Below are 27,369 nucleotides of genomic sequence, written 5' to 3'. Positions count from 1 at the left end.
GATACCATATGTGAAGGACGATGTGCTACATCATGTGTTTTACATCACAGCATCATTGTGAAGGATGATGTGCTGATGTTTGTTGAATATAGTGGCCACCAAAATTAGGTTTGAAGTATATGGAAGTAGTGATAGAGCCATCTTCTTATTGCTTAACAAGAATATCTAGAAATAATAAAGTACCATCCGATTCTTTTTCCAGGGTGAATTTGATTTAGTAAGTTATTAATTCCCTGTAGAAGACATAGTTCTTTTGTGCTTTTCCAGATGGCAAAAGTGTCTTTGACTTAATGGATTCAGAAATAGAGTTTGGGATTTAGAGCAGATATTTTCTTCTCTAAATGTTTTAAATAAAAAACCCAAGTGAGAAATATGTAGAGTCCATGGCAGTTCCCTCAATTTGTATAATTTTACATTCCAAGTGAGTTCATAACACAAAGTTAAAAAGGTTGACAGAAAGTTAAAAAGTTAGAAATCTTTTTAACTTTGTAAGATGAAAATTTAGAAGACATTTTCATTGCAGTCATCTGAAAGAATAGGTGCAGTGAGCAAAAATCTGTTTATTCCTGTGAATAAAAATGAATCCCGTTTTATGGCAAGCACACCTATTACATTAAACAAAATGTTTTCCTAATTTTATTAGGAAACATTTTATTTGAGGTTTTTTTTTCCTGTATTGTATTTAAATGTTAATAAAATCATATTTGATATTAACTCTCTTAGGTTTGTGAAACTTTTATTCCATTTAGTGTGTGTGTGTGTATGTGCGCGCGCGCTTGCACACATGCTTGCTGCGTAATAATGTAAAATGTATTTTTTATTGTTGGTTGTTGCCAGAAAAGTTTTGAAAAACACTGACTTAGATATCTACTTTTCCCTGATAGTTCACATTTCCTTTTTCATCAAATTATAATTTTTCTGTATGTTCAATTCCAAAAACCATTCAGGCACACTCCATCTGGCATCCACATATCCTTTGGACCATCATAATCACCCTGTACCATTTCGCTTACACAATCTATAACTGAATCATTTGCCATTAAAGCTCCCTTCTCAGTTCACTCTTGTTATACCATAGCAGCAAACACATTTTTTACTCTCTCTCTCTCTTTCTTTCTCTCTTCCCTCTTTTTTTTTTAATGCAACAATCCATTCATATCTTCTTCTCACGTACTATATTTTTTTCTTTTCAGATCATTTTTTACAGCCAGTGTAATCTGCTATCTGTACTCACTAAGATATTATAATATGATAACTAATATTTAAGGAATAGACAGCGTATACTAGGAATATAAATTAAATAAACTTTAATATATACTTTCCGATATTTCGGCAAACGTCACTTTGCCATCTTCTTGGGAACTTACTACAAAGATACGTGCACACAAGTACTAATAACAGCAAATGAGACTGAAGCTAGGAAGCTTACGTTTTCCTAAAGTCCTGATGGTGCCCCCTGGCAGGCTATATTGGTAGTTCTTGGCCTTTGGGCTGAAGTTCTTCTGATAAAAGTTTCCCAAATTTGGGGCAGTCTCATGCATCCAAATCTGTTGAGGTTTGGCATGTTCCTAAGGGCCGAGGCTGATTCCATGAATAGTCTTTCATACTTGAACTTGCTGCGGTGTATTACTGTGGCTTTCTTCCATCTTATTCTGTGGCGAGTATCCAGAGCATGGTCTGCAAGCCCAGAGTGGCTGTACTGGTGAAATCGGATGTAATCCTTGTGTTCTGAGATTCTGATATTTGCTGTCCTGCCTGTTTGGCCCAAGTAGGACAATTTACAGCTGCAAGGGACCTGATATACACCAGGTAGGTCTAGGGGAAGTGGTTGGTCTTTCGTGGAGCGGATAAGGGATGCCAGTTTTCTATGTGGTCTGTAACAAGTGGTCAAGTCATGTTTTTTTAAGATTTTATTGATTTTTTCCGAGGTGCCTCAGATGCAGGGAATGGTGATGGATTTAGAGTAATCTTTTTTGTGAAGGGGAGGGGTGGTGGGTTGTGGATAACTGGGTTAAGTATTTTTTGGATTTTTTGGAGAGGGTAGCCATTGGCTGAGAAAGTGTCACGGATGTGATTGAGTTCAGTGGTTAGGGCTTGATCATTAGAACAGATTATTTTTGCCCTGTTGAATAATGTCTTAATAACTCCATATTGTTGTGAGGGGGGGTGATGGGATTGTTGGTGAATGTATCTGCCTGTATGGGTGGGTTTTCTATAAACTGAGAAAACCAAGGTTCCATCAGGTTGGCGGGTGACTAGTGTGTCTAGGAAGGGGAGGTTAAGTTTTCCTCTTTTTCCAGGGTGAACTTGATTCTAGGGTGTTGGTTGTTTAAGTGTGTTAGGAAGGATACAAACTCTACAAACAGATAGAGGGGACAGCCATGGGTTCACCACTTTCCCCACCCTTGGCCAACTTCTTCATGGAGACGTTTGAAGAGAAAGCCTTAAACTCAGCCCCATAAAAACCTACCATATGGCTTCGCTACGTTGATGATGTTTTCGCTATTTGGCCACATGGCCCGGATTCACTCCTCTCCTTCCTAACACACTTAAACACTCAACACCCTAGAATCAAGTTCACCCTGGAAAAAGAGGAAAACAATAACCTCCCCTTCCTAGACACACGAGTCACCTGCCAACCTGATGGAACCTTGGTTTTCTCAGTTTATAGAAAACCCACCACAACAATATGGAGTTATTAAGACATTATTCAACAGGGCAAAAATAATCTGTTCTAATGATCAAGCCCTAACCACTGAACTCAATCACATCCGTGACACTTTCTCAGCCAATGGCTACCCTCTCCAAAAAATACTTAACCCAGTTATCCACCGCCCCCTCCCCTTCACAAAAAAGATTACTCTAAATCCATCACCATTCCCTACATCCGAGGCACCTCGGAAAAAATCAATAAAATCTTAAAAAAACATGACTTGACCACTAGTTACAGACCACAGAAAACTGGCATCCCTTATCCGCTCCACGAAAGACCAACCACTTCCCCTAGACCTACCTGGTGTATACCAGGTCCCTTGCAGCTGTAAATTGCCTACTTTGGCCAAACAGGCAGGACAGCAAATATCAGAATCTCAGAACACAAGGATTACATCAGATTTCACCAGTACAGCCACTCTGGGCTTGCAGCCCATGCTCTGGATACTCGCCACAGAATAAGATGGAAGAAAGCCACAGTAATACACCGCAGCAAGTTCAAGTATGAAAGACTATTCATGGAATCAGCCTCGGCCCTTAGGAACATGCCAAACCTCAACAAATTTGGATGCATGAGACTGCCCCAAATTTGGGAAACTTTTATCAGAAGAACTTCAGCCCAAAGGCCAAGAACTACCAATATAGCCCGCCAAGGGGCACCATCAGGACTTTAGGAAAATGTAAGCTTCCTAGCTTCAGTCTCATTTGCTGTTATTAGTACTTGTGTACACTTATCTTTGTAGTAAGTTCCCAAGAAGATGGCAACGTGACGTTCGCCGAAATATCGGAAAGTATATATTAAAGTTTATTTAATTTATATTCCTAGTATACGCTGTCTATTCCTTAAATATTAGTTATCATGTTTAACCAGCATATAAGCCTCTCAACAAGAATAATGTACTCACTAAGGTTATTCTTTCGTGGTCATTTTTCTTTCTACTTGCTATATCCACTCATTCTACTTGCTACATCCACTCATTCTACTTGCTTACAAATTGCTACAGTCATGTCACGAACCTTTGCATTTGGAAAACACTTTCATTGCATGCTCGTTGAGTACACCTGAACTTGGAATTGCCATACCACTATATTCTTTTCATCTGTTTTTGTTTTCTTGATCCTTCTTTTACATCACAGCATGTTGTCTCCTTTCCTGGGATTTGTCAATTGCTTTTCTAGTCTTTTCGGCTCTCATATAGTATTGTGTAGCACTTGTTATAGTCTCAAAATTTTTAATATTGTTCTGAAGCCTTCTTTTTTTTTTTTTTTTTTCTGTTTCTTTCATATCTCTTTTCTCTCTCTCATCTCTTTGATACTGCTATCACCATCTTTTATTATGGCACCTTCATTCTTGTTTGTACAATAAGATGAAATGGCATCACTACCTGCCATGTTATCTCATTTGACTCTGTTCACATTTAACATTTCATACTCCTCATTTTGCCTAAGTATCACACATTTCTGGGATATTCTAGTATCATTATCTCCTATTTCATATTAATTATTTACATTTGTCAATACATTTCCTATACTAATACAAATCTGCAGCAAGAAACCATCGACTTTGGCTTGCAAAGAATAGCGGGAGAGGATGCTTGCTATAGATTAATTATCATTGTATAATAATAATAATAAAAGACACAAATTTATGTTCAAATGCCTGTTTTAATGAAGTCGAATAACATTCACTATATTAAATGTTTTTGCAGGTAATATTCCACATGAAAAACCAGATGGGATGGAATAACTTTTATTAATCTCCTAGTTTCATTAAAATTCTTGTTTCACATCTGCAGGAGAAATATGTGAATAAACTTAAAAAAAAAAACACGTTATAACAGATAATGTACATTTTGTAATATTTAAAAAAAACAGGAATAACAATGGAAAGCACACATTTTCTTTGCTGGTTCGAGGTTCTACTTTGAACTAGCAAACAATATTGTAACAAATGTGTGCTTTCCAAAGTTTATTTTATTTTTTTAAAAATTTTTTTGGCTTTTAAAATTACATAATGTACATTATCTCTCATAATCTGTTTTTTAGTTTCCTTTCCTTTAGCGTTACATGATGATCAGCATTCGTATCAGACAAATTATGGAGACTACAACTATGTTATAATTAATCACTTTAATTTCCTGACGTTTTGACCTTCATATGAAGGTCATCATCTAGAGTATGCACACGCTCACACACAGAGACAAGCTGTATTACGTTTCAAGTAGTATGCCAAAGAGACAATGATTTGATTAACAATTATTCTACTGGCATGACCTCTAGTAGAAAAAAAAAACTACATCAAAGCTATATTCTATTTATAGCATCACCAGAGAACATGTTCATATAGATAGTTTAATTACAGAAAAAGTGGTGTCCTAATTTAACATGAGAGTTGTTATATTAGAGTTAAGATCCTGGATTACTTAGTCCTATTTATAATTAACTAATTATAAATTAGTTGTCTCTTAGAAATCATTGTCTCTTTGGCATACTGTTTGAAATGTAATATAGCTTGTCTTTGTGTGTAATATATATATATATAATGTGTGTGTGTACTCCAGATGATGACCTTATATGAAGGTTGAAATGCTGGGAAATTAAAGTAATTAATTCTAACATGGTTATAATCTCCATAATTTGTCTGAAATGAATATTTTTTTAGTTTATTCATATAGCTTTCCTGATTGTTGAAACACAAGAATTTTTATGAAACTAGTAGAGTGATCAATAAAAATTATTCCATCCCATCTGGTTTTTCATGTGGAATAATACTGGCAAAAACATTTCTAATATCCTCACTCCATACAAGCTTACACAGTGATTATTATCAATGTATTAAACACTGGTTTTTATTATTTGCCTGAATTTTTCCAGATATTTTCCATAATATAACTGTAGTCAAAATTCTAGTAATTATATTTTATTAACAGTAATGTGAATTATTCATTAATTATATGATTGCTACTTCTAATTAAAAAGAGTAAAAGTGTAAGCTATTTTCTACACACCTCCATTTTCATTTTTTAAATCATCTGTTACACCTCATTTCTGAGGTGATGGACAAGTTATGTAATTTAGTGTCATTTTGAGGATATTATCATAATATCCTCCTTCTCAAAGTGCATCCTGGGAAATGATATTGATGCTCTTCACTTCTGATATGATGTATTTAACCGTAATTATACATTATTGCATTTTAATTTCATAATTTATTTTTAATATCTGTAGGTTGGCCAAGCAGCATTAGAATATGCAAAACGTAATGTTGAAAAAAAAACGCTTGTTATTAATGAAACTTTGAATTCCCTATACATGGCATCTCTTGGAATGAGAGAAAAAAAATCATTTGAAAAAAATGTAAGTTTCTCTTACAGTATATTATATTTTCAGACTCTAATTAACCTGCTTTAGTCTTCAATATTACTTTTACTGAAATGCATTATATGTTTGTTGTTCAATATTCACTTTTACTGCACTTTTACAAATAAATATGTTGTAAAAGTGCAGTAAAAGTGAATATTATAATATTTACTAATCATTAAAACCAATAACTTAGAAATATTACAATAAATATTCTTTTCTTTTTTCTATATAAAATTTTTAATGTCCTTATTAATGTAAATTTACAATAAAATAATTTAGTGATTTCAGTTTTAAGTGGAATAAATAATGCAATCCTAAATAGACCCTTACTAAGGGATCTATTTAGGATTGCATTAAAAGAGAAAAGCGCAAAGCTGGTAAAATTAGAAATAATGGACTAATGGGGGGGGGGGGAACTGTTCTGATGAACCAGTAATAAACCTCATGTTGGATTATCATAATATCCTCCTTCTCAAAGTGCAGCCTGGGAAATGATATTGAATAATGTTTTGCAATATATCTTTTGTTTCAAATCTTTTTTGGATGAAAACAAGAACATTTTTTGTGTAGTATACTATACTAATCAATCCAGTGAAAATATTTCTGCCATGGGTTATCTCTCATTATTCAACATTCCTTAGCTTCTTACTGTTAAAAATTTAAAATAGGTTAAAAAAACATGTCTAAGAAGTAACTGTTATTATAATTGCAAAAAAAAAATGTCCCTGAGAAACATACATTATAGTGGATGCCAAAGACACTTGTAGAGAAATCATTTACAGTATACAAAAATCCATTCACAGAGTTACTTCATGAGTAAACTACAGTAAAGGTTTCATTATATTGAGAGTTCACATCAGGGAAAAAAAAGATGCCAAGGAATGTTGTTATAAGGCAGTTTTCTACTACTGGTTGAGAACAGAACATCAGTCCATAGTGCAGAATGACTGTGAACATTAATTTGGTAGTGCTGAATGAACAAATGAAAAGAGCAAAACCAAATGAGATGACCAGTTTAAATATACCTCTTGTAACTTATTGAATGTGATTGGTTCATGAATGTAACAGTTTTGAGACAGTTGTATGTTATCTCTTATTATTATTATTATTATTATTATTATTATTATTACTACGGGCGACTTCAAGGAGTCCTTAGACTCATCGAGGGAGGCCCTAAACATCAAGTCCATCACAACTATTCAACATTCACATGGTATCTATCATACTTTGCCTTGAACTCATTCACTGTCATAGCACCCACAACAGACTCTGGCAGCTTATTCCACTCATTCACCACTTTAAAAGTAACCACACTCTTGCCCAGCTTCCATGGATGTCCTCCCACCACCAGTCCTGTTCTCAAAAATATCCTCTGAATTAATCCTATAGAAACCCTTCAGCAATTTGAATGTCTCAATCATATCTCCCCTTTTCTGCCTATCAACAAATTTCTTCAAAACCCACAAATCTTCAACCTGCTTTCATAAGGTTCATTCCATAGACCTGCTATCATCTTGGTCACTCACCTCTGGATCCTCTCAACCTCCTCCCCATCAAGAAGAAACCTAGGTGACCAGATCTGGACACAGTAGTCGAGATGGGGGTCTTATCAAAGATTGATACAGAGGAACAATAACTTGCTTATCTCTGCTCAGCAAAGTATTCTTCAACATCCAAGTGATTTAATGAGCTGATTTAGCCACTTTTGCAATGTGCCCCCTAAACTTCAACTCCCTATCCACCAACACTCCCAAATCCCAGGCCTCATCAATCTCCTGGAGTACAGTTCCACCAATGTGATATACTGCTGCTAATCTTTTCACCCCAAAATGCATAACTTTACATTTTGCCACATTAAATTGACATGCATTCTCCTTAGCCCAGACCTCCAATCTATCCAAATCATTCTACAAAATTTTGACATCTTCTGCATTCACTATTGCCTTACCCAACTTTGCATCATCAGTTAACAAATGAACCGTTCCTCTCAGTTCCTTCCCTATATCGTTAATGAACAAATTAAACAGCAGTGGTCTAAGAACCCTGTGGCATACCACTAGTCACAGATCGTCTTTTGGACTCTACTCCTGAGTAAACTACTCTCTGGTATCTCTCTATCAACCACCCTCCTATCCATCTCACCAACCCTATATCCATTCCCATATGTTGCAGTTTATGAATTAGAATTCCATGTGGTATCCTGTCAAAGACCTTAGCCAGGTCCAGCAGTATCACTGTAAACCCTTTATCCTTATCCATTTCAGCCGTCACTGTGTTATAAAACCTGAGCAAGTTACTGAGGCATGATCTACCCTTCACAAAACCATGCTGTCCCCCATACAGTATCTCATTTTCATCAGTCCATTCCTGTATTTTTCCCTTGACTACTTTCTACAAGATCTTGACAACGACTCCTGATATGCTGATCGGTCGGTAATTTGCAACAGTAGTCTTGGATCATCCTTTATACAGTGGAACTATTTTCCCCTCTTTCCACCCGTTCGGGACTAAACCAGACCTGAGACTCAGATTAAACAATAAGGTCAAGGGCACTGACAATTCTTCAGTCACTTCACATACATGCTGGTATACCATCCAATCCTACAGATGTATTCACATTAAGGTTCTGTAATAGACTATTCACCTCCACTTCATTCACCACAATTCCCATATAAACTAATGATTCCGTCATTCTTTCAATGCATTCACTATATGAGTATATCATTCACATGGATGATATACTCTTGCAAAGTGCTCACTCAGTAATTCCACTATATCAACTTATTCAGTGACCTCCCTACCATCGGCATTCCTTAAAATCATTCTGCCGTGTACAGTTTTTCTTTTACTTGCAGCATATTGAAAGAACTGTTTTGGATTCTCTTTAGCTTGCATGGCTAATTTCCTTTCATAATCCGCTTTTGCTTTTCTTACCACACTCGTTACCCTTCTGGTCTGCGCTTTATACCGGTCATCTGCCTGCAGGTCATTTTTCTCCTTAAATTCCTTCCACAGTTGTTTCTTTTTTTGCAATTCAAATTTAATGGTATTATTCATCCATTTAACCCCTACTTGATTTACTATTCGGACTCATACAGTCTGCCATAACCTCCTGCAAATGCTCCTTGACCACTTCCCATGCCCTATCAACATCCAGCTCTTGCAGTTTTACATGCCATGGCACTGATCCAAGCAATCTCCTAAGCTTGTCATACTTGCCAGCATGGTAATTTCACATGTACCCTGTCTTAATCGAAAATTTCACACATTTAGCCACCTCTCAGGTCAAGACCCTGTGATCACTCTCACCAATAGGTGGCAACATGGTCATATTCATTACAGTCAAATTCTCAGATGCTGTTACTAGGTCAAGCACTCTCGAACCCCTAGTATTTTCCTTTACATGCTGTCTCAGATAGTTATCCCTTAGTAACTGAATAAAATCCAGTTCCTTCCTCACGTGTCCTCTCTTCCTTCCAATCAATGTTACCATAGTTGAAATCCTCCATAATAATTACCCTCCTTCCACTCATTTCATCAATTTGTCTATGCATACTATCTCCACCATCTATTCCATCACCTGGTCTATAGCAGCACCCAACTGTACATTTTGTTCCATTAGTCTCAATCTCACACCAAATGGCCTCAAATGAACTCTTTTCACTATCCTGCAATACAACTTCTATTTTCCTTGGCTGCAGTTCATCAGCTATCATCAATAACACTCCTCCCCCCATTTTATTCTCTCTGGCCCTCCTGAACACACTATACCCTACACATTCTATCCCACTAAGTATATCATCTTCTGTCAGCCGTGTTTCACTAATACCAATAACCTGTGGCCAGGAAGAGCCAACCAAGGCCAAAAATTCTTCCTTCTTGTTCCTAATACTCCTGGCATTAGTATACATGAAATGCAGAGATCCATTTGTCCCACCCCTATCTTGATGCGTTATACTAACTATCCCATTCTGATTTCCTGTCCTTCGTACTGGCTCGGGCTCACTATATACATTCTTACACTCAACTGCCTCACTGATATCTGTATATCCACTTCCTCTCCTTCTTAATAGTTCTAGTTTCCCTGATTTTGCACATCCACTCTCACTTCACTCAGCAACACTTTTTCCAGTCTTCACACACCAAATCCATTCAAATGTAAGCCATCCATCTTGTACAAATCCTTTTGCACATCAAACTCACTCCACACCGTCTGCATAACCTGCGCATAAATTCATTTGCGGTTATGGTGCTCCTTCTAAACTCCTCTCTGTCATACTGCAGCAACAGACTCATTATCCTAACTCTATCACTCTTTTCTTTTGCTACCTCTAATAATTCCTATAAGTCCTCTCTCATATCAAATTTATCTCCTTTCAAATCACTTGTTCCCACCACTACTATCATTTCTTTCACCCTCTGCTTTTGCTCTCTAATACTCTCACTTACATCCTTAATTTTCACACCCAGTAAGTCTAATCTATCACACCTCTTACTAACGAGTCACCATGCAACACTCTTTCCTTCATTTCTGAAGGAAAGAGTGTTGTACAGTGACACTCCCATTCCCAGTCATACACTTATTTTTCCTTTCATACACTTGCTTATTTCTGTTCGACGAGGCACTCGGGAAAGAGTTTTGCAGTTGCTCCAACTGCCACTTCGCCCTATGTATTACTCTGCATAACCGTGCCATCTCACTCATTACAGCTAATTTCTCATTTTTTTTATCATTCAAACCATTTTCTCTCTCCGTATAATTACCTTCACTCTCTCTCTTTCATCACCACTCTCATTGCTATCTTGGACAACATCACAATTTACTATCAAACCACTATTTTCTCTCACATTCTGGCTTTCTTCTACAACAACTATCTCACGACCTGACACACACTTCAATTCCTCACTTTCCTTACATTTTCAGCACGGTCTCCCACCACTATCATTATCTATCCACTCCAGTCTCTCTCAGGGAAGCATACATCTCGCACAAGTTACACTGGACGAATTCCTTTACATTAAAGTTTTTGAACAATGACGGTGAAGTTTTGGTCGCCATTGTTTTTTTCATCGCATTGGCGCCATGTGCTACACTATTATTATTATTTGACACCTCCAGGGAGTCCAAAGACTCATCGAGGGAGAATGTGCCAACAGCATCAAATGATTGGTCCCTTCCAACTACTAACTGCCCTCAAACTTACTTAACTGAGCCATTAGTAGCAGTAAGGCCTGTTATTTGGGATGTGCTTTCTCAAACCATAAAAGCAACAACAGGAGATGGGGGCCCATAATGTGGACAGATTTTGTGATTTGGTGAATCAAGGCTTGAAGTAACTGCTAGCAGTACGAGAGCTGTGGGTGATATGTTTTATGGCATTGTGGGAACGGTTTCACTAGTTTTGAATTGAAAATTAAAACTGTTTCTGAAGACATTATGCAAATTGGGAACAACCTCAGATGTGAAACAAAGACTAGCAGATCTTATGAGAGACAAAACCAAAAAAATTACTTCTGCTTTATAGATTTCAAACAAGCCTTTGACTCGATAAATAGAAGTAAACTCAAATTGTACATATTTGGTCTGATATATTAAAATAAAGAACTTTTTTTTTTGTTAAAAGACCAGAAGATAAATGATAAAATATACAAAAAGCCAACAAGTTTCACTAGCCAATTTTCTTTATTTTAGAAGTAAACCCATTAAAATTCTAGAAAATAGATAGTTTGACAAATGTTGGAGTCTTGACAAGTAGCAGACTGATTTGGAGGAAAATTATAGATAGGAAGTTAGTAATGTTGTAATTTTTTTTTCATGTAGTACTATCATATCCTGTACACCCCTTGAGGGTACATGGCAGGAATTTGATGATGATGATGACTGGCCGTACCAGCCTTGAAGATGATCTATGTGAAGGACATCTAAAAAGTGTAACAACATCAATCGTATCTTTAAACTACTAGTTTAAATAAAACAGAAAACACACCAAAAATCACACAGACAGACCAAGTTACCAGAAACAAACAATACCACGTCAAGACTCAACATTGACAATTTTTTCTCAAAATAATACTTATGTTTTTTGGGAGCTCTCTGCAAACACTATACACACCGTGTAGCCTTCTAGCAGACAATCCGAATAGTTATCTTTGAACTGTTTCTTTAATTGTTTAGTAAACAGACCTGGCATTCAGGTAACTTTTATTCGCATTTTGAGAACTTACTGAAACAAAGTGTTAAAAATGATTGCACTTAAAATGATGCAAAACATTAAAAAAATGGAATGTAATGATCTAGAACAGCATAAAACTGCAGAAGTGAAGTTTTAAATTATAATACAAAATAGATGCATTAAAAGTAGATTCAAAGATAACTTAAATGAAAGTGGGGATAAATTAAAGATAAATGAAAGATAGGGAGAGATCAGTTTCTTCTCCAGTTTTCTTTCAGACAGTAACTCAATAATCAAGTATGTAATATATTTTGCAAATGTTCATTCCTTAACATGTTGACTGCCATTGGCCTAATGTGTAAGCCATTGCCAATAGGTTGTTAGTATTTTATCTTCAAAAATATATACTTTTTGGCACAATTTTCACTTTGTTACTGTAACTACAAATGTTTTTTTTGTTTTTAAAATAAAACAAGAAAAGCTTTCAGAGCTAGTGTGATTATATTACCAGTTGAAAGTTTCTGGGCTCAGGTAGGGAGTATCCAGCTCATCAGAAGTGAATGATACCAATGTTACACTGATATCCCCCACACAGCTACTATAAGCCAGTTATCAACTTCTGCTGCTGCCAAAATGTTCTTACTATTTTCTCTTCAATAATATATAATTCCTGTTATTTTTTCCCCCACTTTGTTACTGTAGCTACAAATTTTTAGTGAAGAAATTTTTGAGATAATTGAATTATCTTGAAGTTGGTGTATGGATTAATATATATATATATATATATATATATATATATACATACATACACACCATCTATGAGATAACTCACAAGTTGTATATCGGCTCATAAAAAAAAATACATCTATAAAAAACATGACTTATGCCTGTTGATGTTAGTATGATCTTGATACAGTGTGCTTCTAATAAGCTGGATGCTCCTCCCATGTGGGTCTAGAAACTTTGCACCAATATAAACCTGCAAGCTCTGAAATCATGTTAATACAACTTGACTTCACAATTTTTGTCTTCATTTTACAAGTCAGTTGTGTTTCTTTTCTCATTTATTCACTTGTAAAAAGTATTTAGTTCGATTCACTGTAGTTGCTCCATATCCAATCTTTCCTTTTTCCCCCTATTTGAAATACCTGTGTCTGTAATGAATTATCATGTAATCTGCAATGCTGCTTAGTATGAAAAATACAATACAAGATAACTCATAGTTGTCATCCTAATCCAGATGGCCAGCTATGAGTTATCTCGTAGTTGGTGGTCAACATGTTAAAATGAACTTCAAACTAGGAGGGTGATGACTGTTATAGCTAGTGGTTTAGTAAAAGTATAAGGTGTCAGTTGTGTCTGTTGGTGAGATCAATAATGAAAAAAATAGTCACAATATATGTTGTTTGCTAACTTTTGTGGTTTTTCAAAATTATAAAAAAGAAATCTGCATAGTATTTTTTCACATTGAAACACTTTTCTTTTTTTTTTAGGATCTGTGTTACAATGACATTAGTCAGCAACTGTGACTAAAAAAATTTCATACTTAAAACCAAATATAAAAAAAGCTTAAAAAATATACATCTATTTAAAGAAAAGCATGATTCTTTTTTTCAGTACATGTCTGGAAAGCTTATTTAGCTCATTGTTTGGTAAGTTTAACAAATGTCTCATTGCCCATTTCATCTGTGTTAAACTGCTTGATCAGTGTGGATAATTTTATCCTTCCTTGATCTTGTTGCATTCTGCTGAAATATTTATCAGATAATAACCTCTGCTGCTTCTTTGAATTTCCTTATGTTACTCTTTTATGTGCATTTTGTTTTATTGTTCAATATTGTTTTCTAAAAAAAACAAAAAACTAGCATTCAATATTGTTTTTTAATATTGAATGCTAGTGATGACTTTACAAAGTTGGGATGTGGTGGTAAATGGATACCAACCCTTTATTCAATAAACATTTGTTTATTGAATAAATGTTTACACAAAGCACATGACAAATGAATTAGCACACATTTTAAAGAATAACAGCCTTCATGGTATTTAAAAAGAGTATTTTCCATTTCTAGATTATTTGAGCCTATGTGTGTGTGTGTCCAGGAAACCAGGTGTCAAAGAAATTCACTGCATATATGGCATGTATGATACAAAAGAGGCAATTACTGCATATATTTGTTTATTCAGTAAACAAATGTTTATTGAATAAACAAATATATGAAGTAATCACCTCTCTTGTATCATATATGCAGTAAATTTCTTAGACACCTGGTTTCCTGGAGAGAGAGAGAGAGAGAGACACACACACACACACACACACACACACACAGGTTCCAATAATCTAGGAATGGAAAATACACTTTTTAAATACCATGAAGGCTGTTATTCTTCAAAATGTGTGCTAACTCGTTTGTCTCATGTGCTTCGTGTATGGGAGAATCATAACACCTTTTGTGTTAGTGAGCTTGATTCTGACTGCTGTTTGCCAATATCTGGATTAATATTCTTCTTAGTAAACTAACATCATAGCCATTGCTGATTGAGATGTCTTTAATTTAATGCAGTTCTTGAGATGGAAAGACAACAGCATTATCTTTATATGAAAAAAGTTATTTCCACACTAAGAAAGATAACAAGATATTAAGCAGTACCTGTTGGGTCTTATATATATATATATATATATATAGAGAGAGAGAGAGAGAGAGAGAGAACATACAAGAGCCATAGTTAAAAAACCGAGGCCAGAAAGCAAACTTGTATGATATTCACATACAATATTTCTTTGTATTTTACGTGACTGATATTTCATCAGTCATATGTAATATTGTAGACCAGCGCTTTCTGATAAAACCACTCTACTGAAAGATATAAACCCACCTTAAGAAATTAAAAGAAAGTGACACGAGGAAGGAATATATGTGTTAAACGCTCCCAGTAGATAATATGGTTATTAATCTCTTTTTGCATCATCTTGTGAACACAGAATGTAGTATCCTCTTCAAAGTTAATTTGCACAGATGCCCATAGTTATATATCTAAAGTAAGCATTATGGTTCTGGGAAGAAAGGTCTAGGAAAACCTGGCCAGAAATATAGCAGAATTTATACACATCCAGACTGCAATATTACTACATGCAAGACTTCTGACAAAATTCCTTCATGACCATATCATTAAGGAATGCAATAATGACCAATTCATTATAGTACCATAAGCTGATGAAGCAATATTTCAGTTGTGATGAATAAAGAAGCATATATGAAAAAGTGTCCCATTATTGGATGAAGAAATGTCTAGCAAATCCTGTCAGAATATTCCACATGAAAAGTGCCTAATAAAGCTAATAACTAATCAAAGATCTTTTTAACTGGCTAAAAGAAATAGAGGATAGGTTATATTCTAATTATGTGATCACGCATATCTACAGGCTGCCTGTAAGTGCATACATGACTAATGGAGGAAATTTACTACCTTACAGCCTATTCAGATACTTATCAAAGTTGTTGACATCATCCACTAGAAAATTTGTATCACATAAAAAGCCTCCAGAGATTTCATAGAAGAAAAAAAAATTAGTTTTACAACAACCCCTTAACTTCATGGCCAGCCTGGATGCCACAAGTCTCTTCACAAACACACCTAGCAAAGATGTAACTGATTAATTATGATACTTATTTCTACTAATATAGTAAACTTGTTCCAGTCCTGCTGTTTGGACAACACTTTTCATATCTGATTCTCATAGATTTGAATAGAAAGAAAACTAATTACAGATTTAGCCATTTCACTTCAGCTTGCTGACCTTTGCATGAAGTCCTTTGGGCAGCAGACATTTTATCAAATTTTCCATTTTACGCATTCAATATATGCAGTGATTTTCAAGAACACAAAAACCCCATGTATAATGAGAGTAACCTCTACTACTTTTGGTATCTGCCTATCAGCCATCCTGAAATCCATATGACTAGCTTCATATCTCATCTGTATTTGCTGCTCCAGTTAAGTTGGATAAAGTGCCCTTTATCTAACTTAACAATCACTCTGTTATTAAAAAAAGCAGTAAAATTACTAAATTATGACCTACCCTTCACAAAGTCATGCTGTTTCCTATAGAGTATCATATTCTTTTCCACCCATTTGTGCATTTTGTCTTTGGCTAACTGCTTCACTACATTTACCAACTCTTCTGGGATACTTATCTGTCTCTAATTCACAACCATTGTCCTCGAACCTCCTATCACTATTTGCATGGCTTGACTGTGGAAAAAGAATACTGGAAACTATAATGCACTGATTTTGGGTGTCTTTAGCTTAAAAAGTTTGAGAACCATGCTATAGAGTCACTTTTTTTTTTGGCTACATGACTTTCTGCTTTAAGAGCCTGTTGCACTGTTTACTATGAATAGCCCGTCTAATATGAAAGGGAGTTCCTCACCTTATGGAACCTCAGGCTTTTCATGCATAACTTGCAAATGAGCTAATAGAACACATACTGTTAATATACTTGCCTCATTGCCTTATTCATTCAGCTATAATTCCAAACAACAACAACCACTATTTACATTTTGCTCCATGTATAGTTTACATTTAGTTATATGACCTGGCAAAGTGATCTATAATTCTTTAATGAAAAAAAAAAAAAAAGTCCTATACATACTGGCTACTGATTTAGAAACCTTTATGCAGATATATGTAAACGTTATTTATTCATTGTATAAATAACGTTTACATATTTACATAAAATACATAGCCATGTGTATTCACCATGTTTTCTAGGCAATTATTTAAAAATTCTACTGGTCGTCAGTAGTGTTGATCACAATGGCAAAAAGAAAGGATATTTCGGAGTTTAATTAAGGGTTTATTGTGGGTGTCTGTTTGCCTGGAGCCATGATTTTGAAAACAGCAGTGCTTGACTGGTTTCTCAAAAGGTTAGGTATCCCAAGTGTTTAATCAGTGGAATAATAACCCATATTGCTTGGCTAAGAGGCATAACTGTGATCTTAATGAAAGCTGTTAGGAACATGATCACTGTCATGTTAGAAGACTTATATGGACAAACAGAACTTCCCTTATGCAGCAATTGACCAAAGCATTTAATGACGGCTGTTCCTGATCCAGATCTCACTGAACTATGCATAAGGAATTGATGAGAGTTGGTATTGGCAGTTGCATGCTACATAAAATAAAAATTTCTAATTCAGTGGCTAGTATGTGTAGAAGATAAGTTCTAGAAGAATCTCAAAACTTGCTATAGTTGATTAATCTAATTAACAAGCTTAGGTGTTGAACATTATTCATAATAATATTAAAAAATAGTATTACACAACACCAAATAAACTAACTTATAACAATATGTTTATTAACTGGCTTATATTTTGCTAGATTTCAAACCAGCATCTTAAAGAGCAAACATCTTATAATAGGCTTACATGCGACAGTGAGTAAGTGAAAGAATTCAAATTCTAATGGACAAAGATTTAAAGTTCTAATTTGGCACCCTCTAATGTTTTAAAAAAGAAGTATTACAGTTCTGTAGTAGTTGGTTGATCTTAGGATAACAGTTTCCAAATACTTGTTAAGGTTAGGAGAATGCTTCATAGCCATTGCTGGCACTAAAAAATAATATTTCTGATCTGTAACAACTTCTGTATAGTATATTGATTTTCTTCCATCTAATCCTATGTGAAGGGGTATCTAAAGCATGGTCTGCCAGTCCAGACTTGCTGTAATGATGGTAGCAAATGTATTTCTTATGTTTTTCAAGGTGGATGTTGATGTATTTTCCTATCTATCTATAGTAGGCTAAGTAACAGTCACAGAGAATTTCATACATGTCAGGCTATGCTAGAGGATGGAGTTTGTCCTTAGTAGAACAGATCAAAGTTGCTAAATCAAGCTGAATAAAACTTCTGTATTAGATTTAATGAGTCTCACGTGGCAAGCAAGAGAAGGCTTTCGTAAAATCTCATAAAAACTACTACTCGCTTAAATCATTACGAAATCTTCACAAAATTGCCCAAATTTTTGGCAAATTCATACAGCCATACTTGTTAAAGTCAGGACAGATCTTCCTGTCTGTCTGTAGTAGGCTAAGTAAGAGAGAACTACATATACTCCAGGATGTACTAGAGGATGAAGTTTGTCCTTAAGAAAGCAAATCAAAGTTGCTAATTTGACATGTGGTGCAAAGGTTATGTCTATAAATTCACTTCACAGTAGAAGAGAATTAAATAACTATTTGCCTTTTCTTCACCTCAGTCACCTTTCAGTTAGTAGCCGAACAGTATGGAATTCTAAAAACACACACACACATAGCTAGGGCTATTGTTTTAATGATGCAGTTCTTTCCACAGAACTCAACTATCTTTGCCATACTTTCTATGATAATGACTACAGTTCCTATGAAATAGATAAAATACTATGTGGCCCTCCACTTCTCCCTCCCCCAAACTCAAGAACAAAATACTACTATTCCTATTTCTTTGTACCATATATCCAAGGTACAAATGAAAAGATACCCAAAGCACTAATAAAAAAAATAAACCTTCACCTTTTCATTTGTACCTTGGATATATGGTACAGAGAAATAGGAATAGTAGTATTTTGTTCTTGAGTTTGGGGGAGGGAAAAGTGGAGGGCCACATAGTATTTTATCTATTTCATAGGAGCTGTAGTCATTATCATAGAAAGTATGGCAAAGATAGTTGAGTTCTGTGGAAAGAACTGCATCATTAAAACAATAGCCCTAGCTATGCGTGTGTTTTTAGAATTCCATACTGTTCGGCTACTAACTGAAAGGTGACTGAGGTTTCAAGAAAAGGCAACTGGTTATTTGATTCTTTTCTACTGTGAAGTGAATTTATAGATATAACCTTTGCACCACATGCCAAATTAGCAACTTTGACTTGCTTTCTTAAGGACAAACTTCATCCTCTAGTATATCCTGGAGTGTATGTAGTTCTCTCTTACTTAGACTACTACAGACAGACAGACAGGAAGATCTGTCCTAACTTTAACAAGTATGGCTGCATGAATTTGCCAAAAATTTGGGCAATTGTTAGCCTAAAATCAGTTCCTACATAACTGTAATACTCCTTTTTTATATCATTTAAGGGTGCTAAATTATGACTTGAGATATTTTGTCTCTTACAATTTGAATTGTTTCACTTACTCAGTGTCACGTAAACTATAACATGTTTACACTGAAGATGCTGGTTTGAAATCCAACAAAATATAAGCCATTTAATAAACATCTTTTTATAATTTAGTTTGTTTGGTGTTGTAATACTGTTAAAATAAGTTATGAATATAGATAATTAATTTTAGCACTTTTAGACTCTGAATATAAAATGAATCAGTGTATGTGTTTTGTGGGAACTGATAAGAATGGGTTCTATAGTTTTCATCACTAAATAGTGATGAAAACTTATGTTTTCATCACTATTTAGAGTTTTGAATTTTATATTAAATTATTATTTATCTTACCACTAACTTTCAGTTATTTCTTACTGATGTAATTCCAAATGAAGACAATGTTGTTTTGATATCAAAGAACATTCTGTCACAGCCTAAACTTGAAAATGCCATGTTGAATATTTTGGATTGTTGGCAAATTATAATACAGGAAAGATGGATCATTGGATGGATGCTGAAAAATGTTTCCACTCGGTGAGTTTAAATTTTTGTTTGAATTGAATATATTGCATAATATATATAAGATAACAAGAGCAAGAAAAGCCTTTCCCCTTCATTTGCCTTTTGAACAAACAAAAAATGAAGAATTAAGAATAATTTGCCCTTGGATACCCATTCTTATCCATTAAAGGGAACAGTTGTTTAAATTTATGGATATGTGACCAGTAACATTTAAAATATTGATTAATGACTGATGATTTCTATAAAGGACCAACCTTGCTTTGAAGGTCCACACATGTGGTGTAGCTACTCAGACATTTGTTATTTACAGATGTACATGTATCTCAGGAGGACAGTACCCAGAGTTACTTAGCAATGAAATTAGAAGTAGAAAGAAATGTTCTGGTTGAAATCCAATTTCTGTGAGAATGTTATCTGGTTATTTACAGATGTACATGTATCTCAGGAGGACAGTACCCAGAGTTACTTATTGAACAGTAGTTCAATAAGTGAACAGTAATTTTTTAGTAATTGACTGCCCACATGAGGATGTGAGTAGTCATTTACAATCATGATGATCCATTCATAACTTCTTAAACAAAAAATAAACAGATGTGCAGTTACTCTTTCATACCATTGCACAATACGATTGTTTTTTTTATGAAATCTCCAGCATTCAAATCACTAAAAAAATTACTTTTTTTAAAAAAAAATACATATTGCATTTTTATATAAGCTACTTCCAGAAAGCCCTCGGCTACACCTGTAGCCGTGTCAGGACAAAATTACGCAGCCAAAATTACACGAGGACGAAATTACACAGGGAAGAAATTATACAAGGATGAAATTACATATAATTTTTACTTTAGAGTTTTTAAATTTGTATGATGAATTTTATATTTATTTTCAGATAAGAGTTCCGTTAATTTTGTAATACTTTATAAGACCTTCCTGTTGACTTCAATTCGATTAAAATATTATTGGTATTTTGTTGTCAAATTAAACACACAAACTTTCTTAATATTGCAAAAATTACTTTTATTTTAAAAAATAATAAAAAACAAACACTAAGTCATATAAGCTATACAACGTAAAAATTCCAATCGTCTATTAGAGTCGTAATTTTGTACAATATTTGAAATACGTTGTTTTAACGAAATATACCTACAACGTCCTGGGTTTCATTGACCAGTTAAATGCTGCAAATAGTTTGTATGTTGTAAAGATAATTCTTTAACAATGTTATCCAAAAATTTCCAAACAGTTGGATGGGAACACTGAAAGAGAGACTGAAGTCCATAGTGCCATCCTTTGATACAATTTGTAGTTCTAGCTATATGGTTGGTTGCAGAGTGTCTATGGTTCCAAGTAGAAATATTGAATAGAGGTTGTCTATACGTGCCGTTCCTGAGCTGTCGACCTCGAATATATGTACGTTCAAAGTAAAGGAGAACTTGCTCGATTTGTTCATTATATTCATCTAAATTAGAGAACAGATCAGCAACTTCTAAAAATGTTTCTAACACTTCTTCTTCTGGCAAACGTGCAAGTGATTGTAACATTTTAATGTGTACTGAAAATGACTGATTGGATTCATATAGAGATTTTAGTCCACATTCATTTACTTTGCGTTTAATAGATTGTGATAAGTGGAAAAAGCAGCCCCCAATTTTGATGTTTTCAAACACGGCACGGAAAGCATTTGTTGCTGCTGTTTCAAAATCAGTCAGAATTTTTCGTCGTCAAACTTGAGGAGTTTTCTCCAGTAACATGTTCAACATCTTCACATATATTTCTTCCTTTTTCCCTGGTAGAAGAGCCAGTAGACAAGGAAAAGCGACGCCTGAATCATATTGGATATGGATACTGTATAACTGATAATATATTTCTATAACTACTTTAAATGTACCATCTGCTAGCCAAAAATCGTTAACTACAAGTTGATCTAGGAGAGTCTTGTGACCAATTAGTATTATACGTTCTGGATCTTCTGCCCTGAAATCATGAATAATCCATTTAGAGTATTTCTCTGGTATTTCAAAGTTTTTGTTATCTGGATTTGACGAAATGTTTCCGATTGTTTTAGCTTTGAATCTATTTAATCTCCTCGTCATGGAGCTCTTCTTCAGTAGGCACATTTTTAATCCGTCTGATACAGTCACTAAATTGTTAGCTATAACTGCACGAGCCATTGCGCCTGGATTCGACATTTTTCTTTTCATTTGATTTGCAAGTTGATGAGCCTCAGATTCAAAAGTCCAATTAACATGACAGTGTTCTGAAGACTCACGGATAATCTTGTTGTCTCTGGTATGGAGCAGCGATCGACAATGTAAAGTTCTAAACTTTGCACAATGCCAATGAATAGTTCCGATAGCAGTTTCACGGTGACGAACAAACTCGAATCCTTTTTTCGAAAGTTTTTTTCCCTCCTATAAAACAGACAGATCAAAAAATATATACTGAGATGTTGCAGTATAGATAGGATCAGCTGCATTATATGGTCCCTGAAGTTTGACCTATAGAAAATTATATTAATATAATTCTCTGTTTCCAATCGGAGATAGCATTCATTGTTATTTGTCCATAGGACTTGTTTCTTTTAATTAGCCTGCAAGAATTCTGTGTCAGAAATGTCTCTTATCAGCCTTCCTAATTGCGTTTATTATTATCCATATCAACCCTAATATCAATATACGAGTTAAACAACACTGTCTCAGTTGCAAAACCCTGAGGTGTTTACTGGTCACCCACCTCTTAGACTTGGCACTGCCATGCATTACTCTCTGATATCTCTCATTCAGCCACACTCTCATCCTTGTCATAAGCCTATTTTGCATACATCTTTCAGTTTGTATAACAATTTTAGTATGCATTCCTGTCAGATATCTTGCCAAAATCCAGAAACATCATGGTATATCCATTCCTCTTAATGAACTCCACAGTCACTCTGGCATAAAATGTGAGCAAATTGCTAAAGCAAAACTTTTAACAAATTGTTCTATATGATTGTTCTCTAATTGGTTGCTTCATTCCTAGCTCCATCCTGGTATAATGGAATTATCTTACTCTCTTTCCTTTTAGGTTGAACAGCTAGGTTAGGGACATTGTTCTCTTTCATATTCCTTCAGCATGTTCCAATATCCCATCTTGTCTGACTACTTTATTCAAATTAAGCTTTTGTGATAGCTTTAATATCTGTAATTTTTTACCTCTGCTCTTTCATTCAGTTTCCCTTGACCCCCTCATGACAGCTAATGGGTCAATCTGGAATGTATACCTTACTAAAGCTTTCAGTTGAATAGCTTTATAAAAGCTTTTCAACTGAGCCAGAGAATATATATGTTATGGCTGAAGACTAAAATCCAGCTAATCTCAAGGTTATCTGGCTAATTGTAACATTATGTAATATTATCAAATAACTTGAGTAAAATTGAGCTGGAGGGGTTGAAAGTGCGTTTTTATCTTTATCCGACTAATGTTAAGGTTAATCTATAATTACTTGTCTACTATCTGGAGCCTAATCTCTACAAAACTGAAGGGTATTTCATGTCACTTTTCATTGACATGTTGATCCTGCAGCATGTACTCCAAATACAGAATGGAAAATCAAAAATTGTATGACACATTTAGTATTTTACTCTTGTCATGATGATAATTCAGCATATTTAGCCCAAAGACCGATATTCTGAAATAGTTGAGAAAGTAAACCGTTAATGTGAGAAAAAGAAGATTCATGTTTTGTACTTATGCGTGAAGAAATATGATTTGATATGTATTGGAGATGAAGAAAATCTTATTGCTCCAGTAGCAGAAGATAATACTTTTTTCTGGTTTGGGCACGGCTTATTTTGGCTTCCCGCCACAGATTTGGTACTATACCAGTCATTATAATTTTTGAGAAAAGGGCGGCCAGTGATCTACGACCTATCTCCTTGCTTTGCTCCACCTTTAAGCTCTTTGAAAGAATTCTCCTTAAAAGAATTTCACCACTCATCGAAAGAGCACTCCCAATTGAATAAGCTGGCTTCAGGCCAGGAAGAAGTTGCTGTGAGCAGTTCCTGGCCCTGACAACACAGATTGAAGCAGGCTTCCAAAAGAAACTTAAATCTAGAGCCACTTTCATTGACCTAACATCAGCTTATGACAGTCTGGATCAGGGGCCTTCTCCTAAAGCGAGGAAATATTATAAGGTGCAAAAAACTTTCCATCTTTTTGAATTCATTCTCTCCAACAGAAAGATCTGGATCCATATTGGTGGGGAAAAAAAAAAACGAGCAGGCCCAGATTCCTTCACAACGGTCTCCCTCAGGGCTCTGTGTTATCCCCTTTACTTGTTAACATCTACGTGTACAACTTACCACATACCAGCTCAAACAAGTATATGTATGCTGATGACCTAGCGATCCTACATCAATCCATCTCCTTTGCCAACCTTTCACCTGAACAGTGCAGAGGCAAATCGACACCTCAACCTTTCTTTCTGTGGAAAAATGGTAGAGCATGAGCCTCACCTGAAATACCTCGAAGTGAGCCTGGACAGAAGCCTAACCTATAAAAGGCACATCACCAACCTGTCCAACAAAATTAAAATGAGAAATAATATCATTTCAAGGCTTGCTGGAACAACCTGGGGTTGTGGTGCAGAAGTCCGAAGGTCATCTGCACTAGCCCTCGCATTCTCTGCAGCAGAATATTGTGCCCTGTCTGGGAAAGAAGTGCACACACCAACATTATAGACACCCAGCTAAACTCTACCATGCGCACAATTAGTGGGACACTGAGAAGCACTCCGCTCTCCTGGCTGCCTGTCCTATCTTACATTGCTCTACCAAACATGCAGAGAAGACAAGCCTCAATTAAAGAATTTAATAAAGCAATGAGCAACCCACTCCTGCCCTTGCACCAAACTCTTATAAATCCACCTAGTCTTGCCTAAAATCTAGAAAGCCTTTCTAGTCCATGGACAAACTCTCTTCAGCTACCCTGCCATCAACACCTGACATGTGGAGAGGATACTGGTCTAACATTCTCCCAACAAACGGCTTCCTGGTAGAAGATCCCTGTGCTCTGCAGCCTGGTTTTGCTCTTCCTAAGAAGATTTGGTCATCAGTCAACAGGATCAGAACTAACCAGGGCAGATGTGGCTACCTACTACATAAATGGGGGCTGTTAGACCACCCTTATTGTGATTTTTCTCCCGTGGCTCAGACGATTACTCATATTGTGAATGACTGCCCAAGAGGCCAATTTCATGGTGGTGGTCTACAGGATATCCACAAGGTGAGAGATGAGGCCTTGGATTGGCTTTCCAGACTGGACATTGACCTGTAGCTGTTCTGTATTCCTTTTGCCATAAGAATAAATAAATACTTTTTTCTGTTACATTATTAATGAAACTCTTCAATGTTTTGCATGAAACTCACTTAAGATACTTATTTAAGATTACTTAAAACACAGGAAGCCATTTTTTTGTTCATTCTAAAATTTTGTTTCATGTCAACAAAAATTAGCTTCTCAAAAAAACAAAGTTATCAAACCTATAGTGTTCTCAAAATTAACATTAGGTACTAGGTGTACTTGATAGTTACCATCAACTCCATCTATGAAGTCTGCCTGGGACCTACTGTTAATTTTGTGAACACTGGGTTTGATAACTGTTTTTTTGATAAACTAATTTTTGTTGACATAGAACACGAAATTTTAGATAGAGCGAAATGGCTTCTTGTGTAACATTTTTGCGCTTTTCTTTGTCTTCTGTCACTCTGCTTTCCCAACATGGAGTAAGTGAGAAAATATAGGATGTTAGAATGTTTTGCATGAAACACACTCTTAAGTATCTTAAGTGAGTTTTGGGCACAACATTTAAGAGTTTTTCATTAGTAATGCAATAGAGAAAGTATTATCTTCTGCTACTAGAGTAATAAGCTTCTTCTCCAATACATATTAAATCATATTTCTTCAAACATCAGTTCAGGACAGGAATCTTCTTTTTCTTATGTTTTGCACACTTCTTCTTTTTATTATCATGTACCAAGACAACTTGACCAGATTTGCTCACTTGAGACCATGAAATATAAGAGAGTGACAGAAGTAGTTGTAAATAATTGTATGACATTTTTTGACATGTTTGGTATACCTCCCATACTGCAGACAGATAACTGAAGATTGTTTGCTGATAGAATGGTGTGTTAGCTGAAAATTGTGTGGAGTAATTTATCTGTAGAGCATGCAAACCAAGATATTCAAAATATGCTTGTAACATGAATGCAGACAGAAAATAATAGTTCATATTCAGGACTAAGATTTATTTGTTTAGTGATGATGAAAAGTAGGGCTTACTATGAAGAAATACAAAGGTTGCTATAGCAACCTTTGCATGTATGGCTGTAATATAAGTTATTCATAATTTTCCTTACTTTTCCTTAATCTGGTATTTAAAAATTAGGAAAAAGAAGAACTTAATGTGATGATAAAATGAATAGATAAAGAAAGTTTGCAGAATGAAGAAACAAGAGCACAAGAAAATTAAGAAGTAACTGATACAAAGATGCTGTAGAAACAACTTTGAAAAACAAGAAATCTTAATTGATAAAAGGAAGAGGTAGAAGAAATGAATCACATGACTAGCAAAAACCCGAAGAAGTAAAGATGGAGGTGGCAGAGTTAATAAACTCACATGTATGACTCTATTGAAAGAAATAGAGCATTAGCCAAAGAATTCTTCACTGTTAAAAGACATGAATTAAAAAAGACAAGATTTAGCCCATAGGTTTTACTCATATCTAGCTAGATTTGATCCTCATAATCAGGGCTTGGCAAATATGTAAATTCCTATGTAAAATCTTATTTGCCATGAAAAAAAATGTACCTGCCCAAGCACCCCCCCCCCATCATTTTTTAATATGTTGAGAGTTTCATAAAGTGATGTGATTAGTGGTGCTGTCATTGTTTGGAGAATATTTCCATTGTGTGAGAACCGTTACAAGAAAGAGAAGTCGATTAATACCAACTGGAACAATAAAAATGGGATTAATTTTTTTGTAAAGTATACATTACATTAATTTGTCTTACTAGAGTGGCCCTTTATGTTCATATTCATTTGTGCTTCCTTAGAGTTAAAAAAAAAAAAAACAGAATTTGTTTAGAAAGTTATTTTTTATTAAATTAAAAAAAAAAAAATATATATATATATATATATTATTTTGTCCCATCTGCAGCCACTCACTAGCTGACAAAATCTATTTACTGAAGGTGAGTAATCAAGCATATTTGTCAAGCTCTTCTCATAATGCTTCATTTGTAGCTATATCAGCAGAAGATGACAAATTCTCTACAAACTTGGAAACTGATATGGGACTCTTTCTCAGGTCTACACAAGAAAAACTAATTTACAATTTGCCTAAAATGTCTGGATAATGTATTGCAAGAAGGAAAAAATGGCATGAGATCGGCTTACAGTTGCCGTCTGGAGGCCAAGTGATTTTCA

General features: G+C 35.0%; 1 protein-coding gene across 2 annotated transcripts in view; it reads left to right on the top strand.

Moving 5' to 3' along the window:
* LOC150101180 (uncharacterized) overlaps positions 1 to 27,369 on the top strand; it is a 97,766-nt gene that overhangs the window by 48,263 nt on the left and 22,134 nt on the right. For both annotated transcript variants that reach the window (XM_090401722.1, XM_090401723.1), the window contains exons 4-5: positions 5,941 to 6,069; positions 19,744 to 19,913. In XM_090401722.1, the coding sequence (XP_090257848.1) occupies positions 5,941 to 6,069; positions 19,744 to 19,913 (299 nt within the window). The remainder of the gene's footprint in view (positions 1 to 5,940; positions 6,070 to 19,743; positions 19,914 to 27,369) is intronic.

This window comes from Typopeltis vanoorti, chromosome 12 (assembly GCF_054136105.1).
Source record: "Typopeltis vanoorti isolate ZY-2024b chromosome 12, IOZ_Tvanoo_1.0, whole genome shotgun sequence".
Taxonomy (NCBI): Eukaryota; Metazoa; Arthropoda; class Arachnida; order Uropygi; family Thelyphonidae; genus Typopeltis; species Typopeltis vanoorti.
The sequence above is the reverse complement of the archived record's forward strand: the minus strand, read 5'-3'. Positions and strand labels throughout refer to the sequence as shown.